At 42.5% G+C, this 21,687-nt stretch overlaps 1 protein-coding gene across 1 annotated transcript in view; it reads left to right on the forward strand.

Moving 5' to 3' along the window:
- disp3 (dispatched RND transporter family member 3) overlaps positions 1 to 21,687 on the forward strand; it is a 77,974-nt gene that overhangs the window by 48,194 nt on the left and 8,093 nt on the right. The window contains exons 12-17 of the mRNA XM_073819173.1: positions 1,910 to 2,083; positions 2,218 to 2,344; positions 11,021 to 11,196; positions 13,644 to 13,770; positions 15,954 to 16,099; positions 21,398 to 21,557. Coding sequence (XP_073675274.1) covers positions 1,910 to 2,083; positions 2,218 to 2,344; positions 11,021 to 11,196; positions 13,644 to 13,770; positions 15,954 to 16,099; positions 21,398 to 21,557 — 910 coding nt within the window. The remainder of the gene's footprint in view (positions 1 to 1,909; positions 2,084 to 2,217; positions 2,345 to 11,020; positions 11,197 to 13,643; positions 13,771 to 15,953; positions 16,100 to 21,397; positions 21,558 to 21,687) is intronic.

Consider the following 21,687-nt stretch of genomic DNA (forward strand, 5'->3'; position numbering starts at 1 on the left):
CTGAAACTTTGGAATATCTCCAAGCGCTCCCAATCGGGGCCATTCGTATGCACAATAGACTACAGTATACTCTCAAAATATTATAACTTGAATCTTATAATTGCTTCAAATTAATTCTCGTAATTTTGACTTTATTCTCAAAACATTTGGACTTTATTCTTGAAACATTTTGACTTTATTCTCATAATTTTTACTTTATTGTCGAAATATTTAAACTTTAGTCTCAAAATATTTCAACTTTATTCTCATAATTTCAACTTTATTTTCATAATTTTGACTATTTTTGAAACTTTTTGACTTTATTCTCGTAATTTTAACTTTATTGTCGAAATATTTCGACTTTATTCTCAAAATATTTTGTCTTTTCTCATAATTTCGACTTTATTTTTGAAACATTTGACTAAAGAAAAAATTAAGAGAATAAAGCTGAAATGTTTCAAGAATAAAGTCAGAACTACAAGAATGAAGTCAAAATTACGAGAATAAAGTCGAAATATTTCGACAATAAAGTAAAAATAATGAGAATAAAGTCAAAAATAAATGTTTTGAAAATAAAATAAAAATTATGAGAATGTTTCAAAAATAAAGTAAAAATAACAAAAATAAAATCTAAATGTTTCAAAAAAGTCAAAATTATGAGAATAAAGTAGAAATTACAAGAATAAAGTCAAAATATTTTGAGAATAAAGTAAACTTTATTTTCGAAACATCTTGACTTTATTCTCAAAATATTTCATCTTTATTCTCGTAATTTTGACTTTAGTCTCAAAATATTTTGACGTTATTCTCGTAATTTAAATTTTTTTCTTGAAATATTTTGACATTATTCTCATAATTTCAACTTCTTGAAATATTTTGGCTTAATTCTCACAACTTTGACTATTTTCTAAACATTTAAAGTTATTCACGTAGTTTCAACTTTTTTTCTTGAAATATTTTTACTTTATTTTCTAAACATTTGGACTTTTATTCTTGAAATATTTCGGCTTTATTCTCACAATTTGGACTTTATTTTCTAAACATTTCGACTTATTTTAGTAATTTTTATTTTATTTTTTAAACGCTTCAACTTAATTTTCGTAATTTATACTTTATTTTCAAAACATTTAAACTTTATTCTCATTATTTTTACTTTATTGTCTAAATATTTTGACTGTATTCTCACAATATTTTGGCTTTTCTCATAATTTCACCCTAATTCTCAAAATAATAAGAATTTATTCTCGTAATCTTAGATTTTTCTTAACGTGGCACTAAGACGCTGCCATAGTATTGAAATATGTCTGCACAGTTGAGAAATAATATTTTACATATAGGCAAATAAGTAGTGAAATTAATAATGAAGGTGTCAATATTTTGTATGCTGAGCTAATGAAATTCCTCAATTGTGTAACTGTTGAATTTCTTTGAATTGCAATTCAATTCCTCTTCCTGCCATTTCAGTTCAACATCCTGTGAGTTGTGGTCAATTCAATTCAGATTCACACTCACAAACTGACTCTGACTAATGCACACTCACACATGGCTGCCAGTTGAATACTCTCCACTAAGCAAAGAAAGAAACAATGGCTTACACAAGCACAAACAGTCATGTCGAAAGACAGCAGTGATAAGCAATTTTCTTGAAAACATAATTACGGCTTGCAGATGTGTTTTTCACATCGCTTAAATACCTTCACTACACAGACAAAAGCCATTATCGGCCGTCTGCAAATGCCTCAGTGGAAACACAACACTTTCAGTGTACACAATCGATAGCGAGCCTTCAAAATTCCATCATCCTCGGAGGAGTTTGTGCAGTGTAATGTCTGCGGCGTGTGCCGATATCACCTCGGCACGCGTCAATTGCCCTTATAGCCCATTCCATCTGAGCTGACAAACACTGATCGATGTGTTGTCACGGTAACAGGCCTACAGCAGTCCCCATAGCAACTTCAGCACGCGGATAAGCGTGTGTGTGTCTCACGCGTATCACCCGCGCCCTCGCTGGATGCTGACTCTGCGCGCGTGTGACGCCAGCCGGCGCTGGAGATCAGAGTTTGAGTTCTACGTGGCGTCCGTCGAGCAGCAGCACAGCAGGCAAGTGTGAAAAACATGTTATGATCCGTGAGTGATTGAAATCGGTTTTATTGCTGTGTGATTCAGTGCCCCAGTTCAGTATATGAAAGTGTCTGAAAATGAGCTGGGATGATAGCTGTCAATTTTTTGGACAGGAAGCTCTATTTTGCCCAGCACACGATCAGCCCGTACCCCAGTCGTGTGTGTGAGGGGCCGCCGGGGTGTGTGTTCAGCTCTGGACCTGATGGACCCACTCAGGGCAGCTTCTACGCACCTCTACCTGCAGGTACAGATGCATCTTTAAGGGGAGATGTAACCTGTTATTTTGAATATTTTGGAAAATCTTTTGGACAAGATTTTGGGCTGTTTAGTTTTTTAGTGTTTTTCTTTTTCAGACTAGTGGAAAGAAAACATCCAAAATACAGTGTCAAGTGTTTCTTTTATAGCACTTTATCTATTTGTGTCAATAAATTTCAATGACAATACATATTTTTAAGGGCTATTTTCTCAAAACGAGTTTTTTTCTCCTACACTGAGCTATAAATCTCCAGTTCAGGAACACACACAACAAACATTACATTTTTATTCCTGTCTACAGGTGCTGGTCATATAATTAGAATATCTTCAAAAAGTTGATTTATGTCACTAATTCCATTCAAGAAGTGAAACTTGTATAATGTATACATTCATTTCACACAGACTGATATATTTCAAGTGTTTATTTATTTTAATGTTGATGATTATAACTGACAACTAATGAAAACCCCAATTCAGTATCTCAGAAAATGAGAATATTAAGACCAATACAAAGAAAGGATTTTTAGAAATCTTGGCCAACTGAAAAGTATGAACATGAAAAGTATGAGCATGTACAGCACTCAATAATTAGTTGGGGCTCCTTTTGCCTGAATTACTGCAGCAATGCAGCGTGGCATGGAGTCGATCAGTCTGTGGCACTGCTCAGGTTTTATGAGAGCCCAGGTTGCTCTGATAGTGGCCTTCAGCTCTTCTGCATTGTTGGGTCTGGCATATGGCATCTTCATCTTCACAATACCCCATAGATTTTCTATGGGGTTAAGGTCAGGTGAGTTTGCTGGCCAGTTAAGAACAGGGATACCATGGTCCTTAAACCAGGTAGTGGTAGCTTTGGCACTGTGTGCAGGTGCAGAGTCCTTTTTATAAAATAAAATCTCCATCTCCATAAAGTTGGTCAGCAGCAGGAAGCATGAAGTGCTCTAAAACGTCTTGGTATACAGCTGCGTTGACCTTGGACCTCAGAAAACACAGTGGACCAACACCAGCAGATGACATGGCACTCCAAACAATCACTGACTGTGGAAACTGTACACTGGACCTCAAGCAAAGTGGATTCTGTGCCTCTCCTGTCTTTCTCCAGACTCTGGGACCCTGATTTCCAAAGGAAATGCAAAATTTACTTTCATCAGAGAACATAACGTCTAGGTTACGAAGGTAACCCTCGTTCCCCGAAGGAGGGAACGGAGACGCTACATTGGGATCTCGCTTGAGAGACCGATCACCTCTGAGCCTTATTAAAAAGGCCAATTGAAAATTGGAGAGTGGACGTGCGCGCCGGCCACGCCCCCGTACATACGGGTATATAAGATGGCTGCGCGCACCACTCAGTCAGGCTTTTGCTGAAGAGCCGGGAGAGCCCGGCGTCAGCGCGACGCCAGGGGCGTGGCAGGGGAATGTAACGTCTCCGTTCCCTCCTTCGGGGAACGAGGGTTACCTTCGTAACCTAGACGTTACCCCTTCAGTCGAATCACTTCGACGTTACATTGGGAACTTAGACCCATGGAAAAGGCCACGACCCTGATGCCGCATTACGCACAACGCCACGTGCCGGCAGGTCTTCCCAGACGTGTCCGCAGGCGGTCATTGAACGTAACCTTCCCAATGCCCCGAGGCCCCCTTTTTTATAAGGGGGGCCTGCAGGGATGCCAGTTGTACTGAAGCATGGGTTGGGGGGGCGGAGCACATGGAATTTGTGCATGTGGAATGAGAATAATTCAATATATCCATAAGGCTTCTTAGGGATACACGAGGGAAACAGCGGTCTCCTCCGCTGGAAAATATTGGAAAGTATAGCCACAACCTGCGGGGCGAAGGAGACCCAGGCAGGATCACAGCCAAGGACTACTCCGCATCTAGCCCTGACTGCGGGGCATGGAGGACCCAGGTTCGCCGGAGGGAACATTCTGGGAGATAGCGCACGGATCCACGTGGGAATGGCGCAGCAAGCCGACACCAGCCGTCCCCCCGCTCGCCTGAAGTCTTATGTTAAGACACGGGAGGATACGGCCTCTGCGCGGAGGTTGAAGAACCTAGCGAAGGTATAGGTGTCGCCCAGCCCGCAGCTCTACAGATATCTGCTAGTGAGGCGCCATGAGCCAACGCATAGGATGAAGCAGCACTCTTAATGGAGTGGGCATGAACACCTAAGGGGCATGGCTCTCCCTGATATAGAAGAGAGGGAGAAGGCATCTACCACCCAATGAGCCACCTCAGTTTGGGGACAGCATTCCCTTTCTGCTGAACCTTGGGCACAATAGCCGGGCCGGGGTCTCAGGTAGTAACGTGAGAGTCGCCGGGCCCGAATTTCTTGACACACTTTGCTGGCAAGGAAAGCTTGTAGGTCTCCAACCCTCTTAATAGGAGCCAGGGCAGTCAGGAGCGCTGTCTTAATGACAGGACTCGACTGAGGCCCACTGAGCACCTCTGGGGAACCTTAGCTCGTTCAATGGGAGCCAGGGCAGTCAGGAGCGTTTTTCTCGCTCGACTGAGGCCCGAGGCTCCAAGGGAGCGCCCCGCGGCCTGAGAAAGCGACGGGGAAGCTTCCCTACAGAGAAAGTTTGTAGGTCTCCTACCCTCTTGATGGAGGCCAGGGCAATCAGGAGCGCTGTCTAAATGACAGGAATTCTAGCTCGACTGAGGCCAGAGGCTCAAATGGAGCGCCCCGCGGCCCCGAAGGGCGACGGGGGGGTCCCAAGAGGGTATGAGGCGCGGTCTGGCACCTCTGAGGGACCTCACGACCAGTGGGTGCTTACCTATTTTGCTTCATCTACTGCATGTGATATGCGGCTAAGCGGCGGCATATATTCCGAGAGTCGAGGGGACAGCCTGCGCTCCAACTCTCCTGCAGGAAAGGAAGCACTACTGCAATCGTGTATCTCTGTGCCTCTCAGCGAGAGGAATGCCAGCGATAGACCTCATCTCAGTGCGTGAGCCAGCCTTTGCCAAGGGAGCCCAGTACCGAGTGATAGTTTGTATCACGGCCTGTGAAAGGCCGGAGAGATCTACGGTGTCAAGCCGTGCCCTTACAGGGAGGGACTGCCGCGAGGGGATGGTTACTAAGACCTAAGTCCGGGTGGGCCGTCCTTGCAGCGCAACCTCCAGACTTACTCCTCGTCCTCCCTGGACTCGCACAGAGTCTGCGCAAGGAGGCTCACTGGGGAAGGGCGTACTTGGGCCCCGGAGGTCAGCTATGTTCCAGAGTTACTCTGGCAATGGGAGGAATCGGAAGGGCGAGCGGATGTGGCTGGGCCTGCCGATATAACTCCAACTAGCTGCGTCACGGGGTGGAGTCGCCATTCTGCAGGTGGGTGGACTGCCGTGGGAACCGGGCGGCTGCACGGTTGAGTTTCCCTGCTTCAAATGAATGGCAAGTAGCAAAATCTGCCACGTTGGACTCCATGGGAGCAGATGGGAGGAGCTGTAAGCCTCTGTTGTACATGGCAACCCAACCCGTGGTAAGCCACGGGCTGACTTGTCGGCAATACTGCGGGAAGAAGGCAGGAAGGAGAGGGACTAGCCAAGTGGAAGCACCTCGCGCTGAGCGCTCGACCCCCGGGGCAGACCGCCGGAGGGGTGTGCGCCGGGGAAAGATCGAGACGCGACAGCGGGTGCCCTTCAGGCAGATGGCTGCAACCCAGCCCTGGAGACGGAAACATACTTGTATGTGCGTCGTCGTGAGCATGTGTGCCGACAGCCTAAGAAGGGATCGGAACAGAGCTCCATCCAGGGCGGATGTTAACCCACCACTCTAACTGGACACGTGAAGTCAGGACTCTTATCAAACCCCGACCTCGTCCCGGCCGGAGAGACAGGCTGGATCGCGTCCTTCGCCAGTAGGAACGCGACCTCCGCAGGCAGAACAGAGGCACGCCTGTTTCCGAATAAAGAATGTAAGGGGTACCTGTGAGTCTGGGCGGACGCCTGGAGCCGGGCCGTACCGTCCGTATCAACCAGTGTAGTGGTATCAAGGGAACGTTGACCGGCGTGACCGTGGTGGGGCAGCCTGGGGAAAGACAGGGAAGGAGACAAAACCCAGAAGGATAAACGTCCTGGAGAAGTGTCTAACTGCACTAAGCAGTGCTTACCTACTTCCCTGGTTCCCGCGCTGGCGACATCCGGTCCCGAGTCTGGTTCCGAGGAGTGGAAGTGCTGCTCAGGAAGGAAACTCGGGGCCGGGGCCCCAGAGGTGAGAAAGCTGGGTCTTTCTGTGATTTCAAATGACCGGCTAAGTCCCGCTTCCAGCGGGAGTGCCGACAGAGTAGCTCTCTCCACCTCCGGGGGTGCTCGCATCAGGGACGCTTCGAAGCTCGCCTGCGAGGGTCTTCCGTCGCAGGACCCTGAGAGGCGAGCGGCGTCCCTCTCCCACGGGCGGCTCGACGTCGGCTGCGAGCCTGGATCGTGTGGCTCAGCAGGGGACGGAGCTGCGGGGGGACGCCCTCGGCGACGGGCAGGCGGAGGCGGGGGTCCAGGCGGCGGAATGGTAACTTCGCGGCGGGGCAGGATATGTTGGACGGCCTCCGTCTGCCTCTGGACCGTTGGAGCGCCAGAGGAGACGCCCAGCCCGAACGACGGGGAGGCGTACTGCTCTGGCATCTCGACGGGGTATGCTGATGGGCGGAGGATCGCAGGCTTTTGGGGGCCGGCGATACGTTCGACGCCGCTGAGCAAAAACCCTTCACGGTGTCGCCGAATAGGCCGCTCTGGGGAATGGGAGAGTCGAGAAAGCGAACTTTGTCGGCCTCTGCCATCCGGGCCAGAGTCAGCCATAGGTGGCGTTCCTGGACCACGCAGGTGGACATCACCTGACCAAGGGGACACCTAGTGGCCCGAAGGACGAAGTCAGTGGCGGCGCGGAGTTCTTCAAGTACCCCCTGGTCAGGACCACTCTCGTGCAGGCCTAAAGGTGCCTGCACCTGGCACTTTTGCAGTGTTGCCATGGCCTGCAGGGCGGGGCAGCGTGTCGGGGGGCGCAGAAAAGGCCCAGCCGATGAGGGCGGAAGAAATTTCACATGCCCTAAAAGGGAGACGCGGAGGGCCCCACCAGGCGGCCGCGCCCGCGGGCAAAGGTGCACCGCGATGGCGCGCCCGACCTGGGGGACCGCCACGTACCCCTAGGCTGCCCCGCCATGGAGAGTGGCGAGGGGAGAGGAGCTGGAGTGCGCTTCAAATGAATAGGGCGGCATCGATTTTGTCAGCTCCTCATGCACATCCGGTCAGAACGGGACCGGGGGGGAGCGCGGCGCTGCCGCCGGTGCCCCCCCCAGGAACCAGTCGTCCAGCCTAGAAGGATCGGCCGGAGGCCCCTGAGGAACCCTCAAACCGATCCCCCCCGGCTGCCCGGAGAAGCATAGCCGACAGTTAGACATCAACCTCCGGGGGGGCAGCGACCACGGGTGGGCGCCGCGCCGCGGGAAGAGATGTGTCAGCGTCTGACTCTCCCTCTGATGCTGTGACAGACATCTCATCCTCTGCAGGAGCACCGAAGGAGACGCTCAGCCCGCCAGGCGGGGAAGCGTCTGCTGCGGAAACTCAACGGGACCGCGCTGAGATAGAGAGGTCCGCAGGGCTTTTTGAGCCGGCGGAACGCTGTCTATCGTAATTTTAATGTCCCCCCCCGCGCCCCACCGCGGTGGCCGAAGAGCATAGGCGGCTCAACGGCTGACCACGGGAGGGAGGCGGGGGGAGCCAGCTCGCGAACGAGCGGCGGGACTTCAGCGTGGTCATGGTCATGCTTTCACCGCATGAACCATTCATGAGCACCACCCCAGCGTGCTCAAAGCCTAAACACGTGAGGCAGCGCTCATGTCCGTTCGCTGAGGAGAGGAAACTACCACATCCAGAAACGCACGGCCGAAAAGACATCCTGAAAAGAACGTCTAAAACGGCCGCTAGAAATTGCTCTTTTGTGATCCCGGTTTGCCCAGGGAGGCGCCGCGGGGCAATGCACTCGCCGGGGCTGCTCGCTGGAATGCAAAAAGGCTTTATATGGCCGTGAAAACGGCCGCCCGCGGGACCGCGCTGGCGGCTGCCAAACAATGCTCTTTCTGTGAAACACTCTTTTAGTTATGGCAGTGCAGCAGCAGGAGGGAGCATGAACTCTGAAGAACTCTTCTCGGCTGTTTAGAGGCTCGACACATCGGCTCTGAAAGCAAAAGTCTGACTGAGTGGTGCGCGCAGCCATCTTATATACCCGTATGTACGGGGGCGTGGCCGGCGCGCACGTCCACTCGCCAATTTTCAATTGGCCTTTTTAATAAGGCTCAGAGGTGATCGGTCTCTCAAGCGAGATCCCAATGTAACGTCGAAGTGATTCGACTGAAGGGGTAACTTTGGACCACTCTGCAGCAGTCCAGTCCTTTTTGTTTTTAGCCCAGGTGAGACGATTCTGACGCTGTCTGTTGTTCAAGAGTGGCTTGACACAAGGAATGCGACAGCTGAAACCCATGTCTTGCATACGTCTGTGTGTAGTGGTTCTTGAAGCACTGACTTCAGCTGCAGTCCACTCTTTGTGAATCTCCCCCACATTTTTGAATGGGTTTTGTTTCACAATTCTCTCCAGGGTGCGGTTATCCCTATTGCTTGTACACTTTTTTTTCTACCAAATCTTTTCCTTCCCTTCGCCTCTCTATTAATGTGCTTGGACACAGAGCTCTGTGAACAGCCAGCCTCTTTTGCAATGACCTTTTGTGTCTTGCCCTCCTTGTGCAAGGTGTCAATGGTTGTCTTTTGGACAACTGTCAAATCAGCAGTCTTCCCCATGATTGTGTAGCCTACAGAACTAGACCTTACAGACCATTTAAAGGCCTTTGCAGGTGTTTTGAGTTAATTAGCTGATTAGAGTGTGGCACCAGGTGTCTTCAATACTGAATACATCTACTTTTTGAAGATATTCTAATTATGTGATCAGCACCTGTATATCCTAAAGGTTTTTAGAGAGGGATTTGTTAATATATAATTTGTTAGATTTTATACAACATTTTATCCCCTAAAAACTGCAAAAATATGTTTTTTTTTTTGTCTGTTCTAAGTATTTTCTAAATTATAGACTGACAAAATGAGCTACAGTACCCCAAATTGCCTCTGATAAAATATTTGACTCTAATTTGTCAAAAAAAACAAGAATTTTGAAACTGACTTCATCCAGTGTTTAGATTATTGTACTAGAAATGTATGCAAAGTAGCACATATATAATTTAATAATACCTAATTTGCATATTTACACCTAAAATTTTAATACAAATTTGTAATACAAAAAATGTTTGAAATGATCAAGTAATCAATCAACTGGGTAAGGTGATAGCTATTAGATTGTTTTTTACCCCATTCACCAGCAGTGTCTTGCCTTAAATGTATTTCAAGTAGGGATGTGCATATCGATACTGATGCGACTATCGAAAGTATCGATACTCAAATTGAAAATATCGATACTAAGGTGTGTTTTATTTACCAGTGATTTTGTTTATTTAACAAAAAGCCAGGAGTACAATGTGCATTGAATTGGATGCATGACGTATGTTAGAGAATAACTGTTCACGATAGAACACTTTTCCTACTCATCTGAACGCACGCAAATGATGCAAGACAGAACCAATCAATCACAGAGAGCATTCACTCCCTTTAGACAATGCATTCAAACAGGGCTGTGTTTCCTAAAAGTATCATAAGAAATCATTGATGCTTTTGGGAACAACAGCCCTGAACAATGCTTATCAGAGGACAGAAAATAAAAACATGTTTGAGCTATTTCTCAATAAACAAACTGAAATTGAAGCTTACATAATTTGCATTTCACAAGTGCAATTACATTTCTTTAAATTAACACTTAAAGTTCATTGATCATGTTTTGTAGTAATGTTAATATAAATTATACACTGGCAGAATAAAAATGTTGTATTTTATGTGTGCAACAGCCTGTCACTGGCAGCCCCTTATGAAACCAAGTATTTTCAACTGTAGGTTTTGTAGTTACCACTAAAGTAAACATATTTTAACCACGTGTAGAAAATAAAATTTAATTAGTTGCATATTAAATGTTAAAATGCATTTCAAATATAAAGTGTAAAAGGTTATAAAAAAGGGCATAATTACATATTTTACTCTTATTAATTTAATAAATGTAATAATTTAAAATTAAGTTTAGAAGTATCGTATCGGTATCGATATCGATGATACTGGCCTTAAAAATATCGGTATCGTATCGAAAACAAAACAAGTGGTATCGCCCATCCCTAATTTCAAGTTGTGTATTTAATTTAAAGGTTTAAATGTTTTTTTACCCAACATGCTGGGTTGTTTTTAGGACTAAGTTAACTATTGTTTAAAATTTATTATATTGCTGGCTTGAAATGGGCTGGAAATTAAAAATCACACACAGAATCATAGAGGCAACAGCAATAATCAACAGATGATTTTTTTTTAAAACAAGTACAACATGTCACACTGCAGGAGACATTCATTGCTTGCAATGTCATTACTTGTCATTCTCTTTGCTATCCCAAAACAAAAGAAATTTAACAACATGTAGCTTCTGAAATATTCCCATGAGCAATCTTTTTTTAAATTAGACGCTAAATGCATTTCTTTTCTGGCAGTTTGTCAGTTGTTCTTTCTTTCATAAGTGTCAGATACAACTTGTATATCTGATCAGCTCCTACCCAGGTTAAGATCTCCAGGACATCAGGCTTTAACCCCTGCAGTGGAGATCAGTGTGGGAAACCAGCAGTGCGTCCTCTAGTGGACACCGGAGCTATGGTGTTTGTGGTGTTCGGCATACTGGGCGTCAACCGCACGCAGCACTCAGACAACCATGTTATTGGAGACCTGGTAAGACAGGAATCATGAATACAGAATCTCACAAAAGTGAGTACACCCCTCACCTTTCAGCAACCATTTTATTATACCTTCTCAAGGGACAATAAAAATATATCCAAGTTTAATTTGTATAGTAGAGTAGTCAATTTGCAGCTTGTATAGCAGATTAGTTTACTGAAAATAACTCAACATACAGCCATTATTTTCAAAATAGCTGGCAACAAAAGTGAGTACACCCTACATGATAACAGCAGTATGTTGTTTAACCATGCAAAGCCACACATCAAATTCATTATGTTTATGTTTTTGTCTGCTTGACAGGACCATACAAAGTTGTTTATCTTGTATTAGAGCAGTTAAAATGTGGTGCTTTAAGTACAATTCTCTCATACTGACCACTGGATGTTCAACATGGCATCTCATGGCAAAGAACTCTCTTTGGATTTGAGAATTAGAATTGTTGCTCTCCACAAAGATGGCCAAGACTATTAGAGGTTCAGTAACACCCTGAAACTGGGTTACACTACAGTGGTCAGAGTTACACTACAGTGGTCAGGGTCATACAGATGTTTTCCAAGATGGGTTTCATTCAGAACCGGCCTCGCAAGGGTCGATCAACGAAGTTGAGCACTCGTTCTGTGCGTCAGGTGAAAAAACCTGGCTTCATAAAACAGATGCATGAGTTCTGCCAGCATTGCTTTAAAGGTCAGCTTGTCAGTGCTCAGACCATACACCACACACTGCAGCAATCGGTTTGCATAGGCGTCGTCCCAGATCGAAGCCTCATCTAAAGCTGGCTCACAATAAATCCCACAAACAGTTTGCTGAAGACAACCTGTCTAAGAGCATTAATTACTGGAACCATGTCCTGTGGTCTGATGAGACTATAAGATAAACTTGTTTGGCTCAGATGGTGTCCAGCATGTGTGGCAATGCCCTGGTGAGGTGTACCAAGAGGATTGTGTCTTGTCTACAGTCAAGCATGGTGGTGGTAGCATCATGGTCTGGGGCTGCATGAGTGCTGCTGGTTCTGGGGAGCTGCAGTTCATTGAGGGAAACATGGATTCCATTATGTACTGTACATTCTAACGATCCCAAACACACCACCAAGATGATAACTGTCTTGTTGAGGAAGCTGAAGGTGATGGGGTGGCCAAGTATGTCTCCAGACCTGAACCCTAGGACATCCTGTGGGACATCCTCAAGCGTAAGGTGGAGAAGCACCTTGTGTCTAATGTCCAGCAACTTTGTGAGGAGTGGAAGAGGATCCCAGCAGCAACCTGTGCAGCTCTGGTCAATTCCATGCCCAGGATGATTAAGGCAGTGCCAGATAACAATGGTGCTAACACAATATATTGACACTTTGGATAAGTTCACTTAGGGTGTACTCACTTTTGTTGCCAGCTATTTTGAAAATAATGGCTGTATGTTGAGTTATTTTTAGAGGACAGTAAATCTATACTGATATACAAGATGCACATTGACTGCTCTAAAATATATCCAAGTTTCATGTCTATATGATTGTCCTTTGAGAAGATATACTTAAACAGTTGCTGAAATGTGAGGGGTGTATTCACTTTTATAAACTGTTTGTTAAAATGGATCAAGTAAATTAAAATCTGGGATTGTTCACCCAAAAATTAAATGTCTGTCATTAATTACTCACCCTCATGTCATTCTAAACCTGTAAGACCTTTGTTCATCTTCAGAACACAAATTAAGCTGTCTATTGCTGTCTATGCAGAGTCAGAAAGCTCTTGGATTTCATAAACATATCTTAGTTTGTGTTCAGAAGATGACCGAAGGTCTTACGGGTTGGGAACAACACAAGGGTGAGTAACTAATGACTAAAGAATTTTTTATTATGTGAATTTATTATGTAATTATCAAATATGATTCATCAGGCTTTAAAAAAAAATGTTGTTCATCTCTCAATCATAATGGCACACAATAAAAATTGCAGAGGTTTGTTCATGAAACTAGACATTTAAATATCATCTTCCTTAGGCATATTATTAGCAGGTATAAAGTGACAACTCATATTTATTTAATACATTTTATTTAAGTAGTCTACTATACTTTTATAAAGATCTTATTGATGTCCATTACAATCAGAATTTCATCTTACTTTGGCCATATAAATGTCAGTATCTGCACCAAAATGCATATTTTCTGAATAAAATATTTTTTCCCCTACTTGAGTCTGAGCTCCATATTCTCCAATATCATATAAGCCATAATAAAAGCCTGATGTATCAGATATGATAATCAATAAAAACACATATTCAAGCTTTTTTCCCCCAAGGGTACTTTTTAAGTTTATTTTCAGGTTTCAGGAATTGAAAAAACCCTGATTTTTGATGTGGTCTCAGTCTGTACACTCTTTATTGATTGTTTTCCTTTGAAGCTGATTTATGAATTATTAATTTAATGATTATTGTCGTTCCTCCCTCTCAAAGGGTAGTGTGATCTATGATCCAGACTTTGATGTTTTTAATGAGATTGGCCACTTGTGCAAGCTCTGCAAAGCCATCAGTGCCAATACCAAGCTGGTGAAGCCTGGCGGAGCTCAGTGTTTGCCATCAGGTGAGGAGGAATAATGAAAATGCTTGTTGTTTAATCCTTTAAAGGGATAATTTACCCAAAAATGAAAATTTGATGTTTATCTGCTTACCCCCAGATCATCCAAGATGTAGGTGACTTTGTTTCTTCAGTAGAACACAAACAAAGATTTTTAACTCAAACCGTTGCAGTCTGTCAGTCATACAATGGCAGCCAATGGGACCCAAGGCTTTGAGAGTAAAAAAAAACATAACTGAAGACACAAAGCCACATACAGTCAAGACCGAAATTATTCATACCCCTGGCAAATTCTGACTTCTGAAAGTTACTTTTATTCAACAAGCAAGTTGTTGTTGTTGTTGTTGTTGTTGTTGTTGTTTTTTTGACCGGAAATGACACAGGCTTCTCACAAAAGATAATAAGACAATGTACAAGAGGCATCATTGTGGAAAAAAATATTACTCATCTATTTTTTACATTTGAACAAAAAGTGGCATGTCCAAAATTATTCATACCCTTCTCAATAATCAATAGAAAAGCCTTTTTTGGCTATTACAGCAATCAAATGCTTCCTATAATTGCTGAGCAGCTTTTTGAATGTCTCCACTGGTATTTTTGCCCATTCACCTTTAGCGATGAGCTCCAACTCTTTCAGGTTGGAGGGTCTCCTTGCCATCACCCTGATCTTTAGCTCCCTCCACAGATTCTCAATTGGATTTAAGTCAGGACTCTGGCTGGGCCACTGCAAAATGATAATGTTTTTTTCTGCTAACCATTTCTTCACCACTTTTGCTGTGCCTTTTGTGTCGTTGTCGTGCTGAAATGTCCACTGGTGCCCAAGGCCAAGTTTCTCTGCAGACTGTCTGATGTTGTTGTTGAGAATTTTGATGTATTGCTCCTTTTTCATGGTGCCGTTTACTGTGATTAGAAAAAAAAAAAAAAAAAAACATTAGGTTCCCACCACCATGTTTGACAGTGGGGATGGTGTTCTTAGGGTTGAAGGCTTCTCCTTTTTAACGCCAAATGAAGGCTACATCATTGTGGCCAAGCAATTAAATTTTTGTTTCTGACCATAATCTGACCATAAAACAGAAGACCAGAAATCATTTTCTTTGTCCAGATGAGCATTTGCAAAGGCTAAGCGGGCTTTTGTGTGCCTTATCTGGAGAAATGGTGTCCTCCTTGGTCTGTGTCCGTGGAACCCAGCGGTATGCAGTGTCTGCTGGACTGTCTGCCTTGAGATGTTGCCACCAGCAGAGCTGAGATTCATCAGGATGGCCTTGGTGGTGATCCTTGGATTCTTTTTTTCCTCTCTCACTATCCTCCTGGCCAGCACAGGTGTCACTTTTGGCTTCCAACCATTTCCTCTGAGATTTTTCACAGTGTGGAACGTCTTGTATTTTTTAAAAAAAATACTTTGCACTGTAGCCACTGGAACTTCAAAACATTTAGATATGGTCTTATAGCCCTTTCCTGACTTGTGAGCAGCTGGAGGTCCTCAGTGAGCTCCTTTGTCTTAGCCATGACTGTCCACAAACCAACAGTAGAGAGCTTCTGTTTTTCACCCGTTGAGTTGATTAAAACAGCTGTTCCCAGTGAATCAGGGCAATTAGGATGCTTTAGAACAGCTTGGACTATTTGGAATGGTATAGAACTTTGGATTTTCCCATAGACTGTGACAGTTTGCAAAGGGTATGAATAATTTTAGACATGCCACTTTTTGTTCACAAGTAAATAAAAACTGAGATTTGTTTTGCACTATGATGCCTCTTATTATCTTTTGGGATAAGCATGTGTCATTTACAGTCAAAAAAAAACTTGCTGGTTGAATAAACATTTAACTTTAAGTCAGAATTTGCCAGGGGTATCAATAATTTCAGGCTTGACTGTACATCTTGGATGCCCTGGGGGTAAGCAGAACTTTCTCTTTTAATGACAACTAATATTCAGCAATATTAATGATTTAATTGCACTGACACCATCAGATGAGAAGAAAACTTGAACTGAAATGAGATAATGACACAAAATTTACACCATCAACACTCTTACTAAACTGAATTGATGAACTGTTATTAAACATTAAAACTGTTATTTTTCTGTTTCATTAATGTGAAGCTGCTTAGAAACAATCTGTGTTGTATATAAAGCTCTCTATAAATAAACGTGGCTTGGCTTTCAGTTGGTCACATCGTGTTTCTCTCCTGCAGGTAACAGCCTCACTTCCATCCTGCCGTTACTCCATCCTGAGTGTCACTCTCTTCCGGAGCCCAACCTTTTGCCTGGCCAGCTATCCCATGGTGCAGTGGGCATGCAGGGTGGTAGAGTGCACTGGATCTCTATGGCTTTTGAATCAGTGAGTTCATTGCCGCATTTCAGTGTCGTTGAGTCATATGAGCTAATTTTATGGTGAGAGTGTGACAGCACCAAAATTAGCTTCATTATTTGACTTCAGGTTATAAAGCATTTTTTATTAGGGCTGTCAATTTAATGGATTAATTTGCTGAGATTAATTCTGGGGGGTGGGGGGGGGGGGGGAAATAATAACATGTTAAAATTATTAATTCATTTAAAGCACCAGCCCAGACCTGTGCATCATCCTAGCAGTGCAGTGGAAATGTAATAAGTTACCCTATTTAAAATTTATTGTAGTGTAACTATTTCAATTACTTTATTAATGTAACTGATTACATTTGATTACTTTTTTAAAAAATTTAATGAATGTTTTCAACTGTTAATCATTTTCAAACATTTAAAGTATGCCAGGTTAACCTTATAGTACTCAACACTGATTACTGCCATACTTTCAAAAATATTTTTTGTAATTAAATCAAGAAACTTTGTTACATGTAAGTTACTCCCCAACACTGCATCTTGCACTGTATGCAGTTTCTGATAAACATGATGCAGGATGAATGACTGCATGATGGAGCCTATGAATGCATTTATTTGCCCCTAAAATTCGAGATATGAGGGCAAAAATGGGGTTTCGGTTTATTTTTTAGCAATATTACACAAGCAAGTGTCAATTGAATATGATATTGATTTTATATAACAGGATTTTATATAACAGTACAATAAACAACAGGTTATAAGAGGTGGGACCAAGTCATTGTTTTGCAAGTCACAAGTAAGTCTTGAGTCTTTGCATTCAAGTCTCAAGTCAAGTCAATGCAGACAAGTCGCAAGTCCAAGTCGAGTTGCAAGTCCTCAACTTTAAGCTTCTAGTCCTAAACAAGTCACTAGTGATATTTGACCAAATTAGTGTCTCTGTATTAATTACTACAGTACATTTAAGTCAGTAATAGTCTATAGTAGACATAATTATAAAATATATAATAATTAGTGGTGTTTCATTGAGGAATTAATTATTTATTGTGAACAATTATAGGCCTAATTGAATGAATAATTTATTCTATGTCCACTGTTTAATTTAAGGACTCAATCAATTCAGTCAAATATTTAATAACTTGCTAATTTGTAATACAGATGTTCATTTATCACCACCTACTGAAATAGACATGGCAGTGTTATATTGTTGGGTATTATTTACAGTATTTACAAAACATCTATGGTACTTGATGCGTTGATACAGAACGTTAATTACTGGGCAAAGAGATACATAAAATGAAGTGAAAAGTAAATACATAACAATAGTTAGAATGTATACAAATGTTGAATAAGAAACCATCAGTGAATGGGTTTAAAAGACTGATTGGATGATGAGTTTTCTTATAGCTCTATATTATTTTAAGTTCTTATATAGGCTATTCCTACAAGTGCTCACTTAGCGAGTCCCTCTCTGGCTCAGTGCCAAAAGCTGCGCTAATCATACCAGTGTGATCATACGCTTCAGTAACCAGCATATATTGATCAGAACTCAGTTTTTTCAGAAGGTAGGCCATAAAGACATGCAGAGTTACAGGGTTCAAGTCCAAATCAAGTCTCGAGTCATTGCCGTCAAAGTCTAAGTCGAGTGACAAGTCTTCTTTGTTTATGCCAAGTCAAGTCACAAGTCATCAAATTTGGGACTCGAGTCCGAGTCAAGTCTCGACTCATGTGACTCGAGTCCACAACTCTGGTTGATATTGTGCTTTAGACACAAAAATGTCAGTATTTTCTGAACTTTTTCGTAAGACGCCAAATATAAATCAATCACTACTTACACTGTAGTTTCCAACAGAAATGTCCACTGGGTTTCTCTCTCTTTTTTTTTTTTCCTGGAACAGATGAATGTATGTGTGGTACATTTTATCCTTTGGGGTCACATTTTGACGCACAGGGTACCCCTTTTTTCGACTTGCAGGGTCCTCCATGCTTTAAATAAGAAACCTCTGGCGTCAATATGCTGACGCGAAAGGCATTGGGAATTTTATTGCCATGATTAAATTACACATTGGGACTTGGAATGCAACATAACTTGTTTGTAATGCTTTTATACTGCTTTTTATGGTCAGCTTTTGCAATAAATACCCATCACTGTCCTTTTATTTGCCTGTTGCGTGTTTTAGATGTGTTCAGAAGTGGGTAGGTTTAGGTTAGGGGTGGGGGTTATCTATGAAAGCATAAATTTATATAAAATGATCTTTGCAAATGCATGCAAACCATTAAATGTGACGCATAATGCAAACAACTAGAAGCCATGGATGACCCTGGGTGTTAAAAAGTGATGCCAGTATGCCATGTATAATTCAATCGCAAGCATGATGTTCTAGCTTGTTCTTCAATCTTTCAGCTCTTTCATCATGATTTACATTTTTCAATGGATTTGTACCCAAGTCCAATTCCGTGCCAGCTGAGCTACTGAGCAAGCTTGTAATGTCTTGTGTTATGACAATTTGTGCTACCCTGACATGTACATCTACTCCTATCCAAAACATACCCTTACTGTATTATGAGCACAGTGTTGGTATCATAATCTGATAGGTAGCATTATTTGTCAGATTGCTGGAAAGCGGAACATATGGAACTATAATCAGAACTGTGTACTCACTGTTTTACCTCCTCTAGTGTATATTTCTGTTGGAAACTGACATGATAGGTACGCTTTCTTCATGAGACCAGATTCACTAATTAAAATACTATAGTTCTGAACAAGGCCACAACAAAACTGTTGTGCATCTCTGAGCAGAACGCAGCGCTGTTCAGGTGAAGCCAACGATTCAGTGACTCATTCATTAAAACATTTACTTGCTTTGTTTCTGAATAAACCAGTTAAATGAATAGCCCCTTTTCACACATACAGTCTTTACTAGTAACTCACTCAAAATTTCTGAGCACGTTGTGTCTGAAGTGGCTGCATCTGAAGTGGCATTTAGGTATAATTATAAAGACAGTTCAGAGGTGGCATGAATGCATTTACATTGCAATTAGAATTGCATACATAATGCTATGAGGTTTTAAATGCCATGATTAAATTACGCATTGGGTAATAATTTTGCCAAATATGTTTTTTTGGTCAGTTTTTGCTATAAATACCCGTCATTGTACTTTTTTTTTTTGTCTGTTGTGAGTTTTAGATTGTTCAGAAGTGGATAGGTTTAGGGTAAGGGTGGGGTTAGGGACTCCAAAATATCTATAAAAGTATACATTTACAGTGGTGTGAAAAAGGGTTGGCCCCCTTCCTGATTGTTTTCCCAAAGATAACACAAGTAAACACAACATGCGGTTTTAGAATAATTTTTTTTTTATTATGAAGGGAAAACAAAATCCCAAACCCACATGGCCCTTTGTGAAAAAGTGTTTGCCCCCTAAACTTAATAACTGGTTGGGCCACCCTTAGCAGCAACAAACGCAATCAAGCGTTTGCGATAACTTGCAGTGAGTCTGTTACAGTGCTGTGCAGGAATTTTGGCCCACTCATCTTAGCAGAATTGTTGTAATTCAGCCACATTGGAGGGTTTTCGAGCATGAACCGCCTTTTTAAGGTCATGCCACAGCATCTCAATAGGATTCAGGTCAGGACTTTGACTAGGCCACTCCAAAGTCTTCATTTTGTTTTTCTTCAGCCATTCAGAGGTGGATTTGCTGGTGTGTTGTGGATCATTGTCCTGCTGCAGAACCCAAGTTCGCTTCAGCTTGAGGTCACAAACAGATGGCCGGACATTGTCCTTCAGGATTTTTTGGTAGACAGCAGAATTCATGGTTCCATTTATCACAGCAAGTCTTCATATAAAATGATCTTTGCAAATGCATGCAAACCATTAAATGTGACACATAATGCAAACAACTAGAAGCAATGGACGACCCTGGGCATCAAAAAGTGATGCTAAAGGGGTACCCTGAGCATACAGTGTTGGTAGCATAATCTGATAGGTAGCATTATTTGTTTGTTTACCAGAAAGCGAAACATATGGAGCTACAATCATAACTGTGTACTCACTGCTTTACCGCCTCTAGTGTTCATTTCTGTTGGAAACTGCAGGGATATATACATGATAGGTATGCCTCCATCATGAGACCAGGTTGGTTTCGCCATTTAAAATGTGAGTCAATGATTATTTTACTTGCTTTGTTTCTGAATAAACCGGTTGAATGAATAGCCCCTTATCACACATAAAGTCTTTACTGGTAAATTACCATTAAAGAGCTCAAGTGTGAACAGGGTCTTTAAGAATACGGGTAATTTGTTCCGGCAAATGAAAAGTTATAAAACAGTAATTTAGAACGGTAAATTACCGTTAATGTGTTCTTTCTGACACAAATGTTAAAATATCAACAAAAACAGTGACTGCGTATAGCAGTTTGCAAACACAACACTGGGATGCACAGCCGTTAAGAGGTCATTTCTGGTTAATGATGTCACAAAATGTACAGGTATTTTGAAAGTGATGCGTGAATGGTGCTTTACTGGTAAAAAGACCTATGTGAATAGCACAGCTTTGTACCGGTAAAGTCGTTCTTACAAATTACTGGTCTTACTGTGAGAGACTAATGACTGAATGACTCACTCATTAGGAGACTAACTTGCAGTCACATACTAGCAGCTTTAGTTTCATATTTATAGAAGGCTAGTATCATCAAAAATCATTTCATCATCATGTCCATATTCATTTTTTTAATGGCATTTAAAACCTCATAGCATTATGTATGCAATTCTAATTGCAATGTAAATGCATTCATGCCACCTCTGAACAGTCTTTATAATTATGCCTAAATGCCACTTCAGATGCAGCCACTTCAGACACAACGTGCCCAGAAATTTTGAGTGAGTGGACCTTGGTGAAATAGGGTGCAACTCGGTGCCTACTCTCAAACTAAAGTACATCATTTTAAAACACATGAGGTAGAAATAGTGATGCAAGTTTTGCCGTGTAAAAATGCCATAATCAGTTTTTGGCTTGAGGAGAAAAGGTCAAAAATATGAGCTGAAAATATTTGCCTAAATTGAAAATAAAAATGTGGCTGCAATACATAACTAAGAGTTTTGTGTCATATGTGTCATAAAGACCAACTAAAATACTCAACACATCATGTAATTGTTTGACAGCCCTAATGTTTACACAACTGTTTTTTTTTTGTGTGTGTGTGTGTGTGTGTGTGTGTGTGTGTGTGTGTGTGTGTGTGTGTGTGTGTGTGTGTGTGTGTGTGTGTGTGTGTGTGTGTGTGTGTGTGTGTGTGTGTGTGTGTGTGTGTGTGTGTCTGTGTGTTTCAGACCACCTACAAGGGAAAGTCTTCATTTCAGACTCACTCTGATTTCCTCCAATGGGAGAGTTTCCTGCAGAAGCAGCTCGCGTCACTCCCAGCATCTTCAGCCCTGAGACGAGGCTTCCAGACCTGCCAACACTGGAAACAGATCTTCATGGAAATTATAGGCAAGAGAGCAAAAATAGAATGTGGCAAAGACAGAGACGAGCTTTGATAAAAATGGCCCTGCTTGAATAAATGAGCAATTTAAGAACGATTAGTCTGAGGCGCAGACATCATTAACATGAGTGCTCATTA

This window comes from Garra rufa, chromosome 15 (genome assembly GCF_049309525.1).
Source record: "Garra rufa chromosome 15, GarRuf1.0, whole genome shotgun sequence".
Classification (NCBI taxonomy): domain Eukaryota; kingdom Metazoa; phylum Chordata; class Actinopteri; order Cypriniformes; family Cyprinidae; genus Garra; species Garra rufa.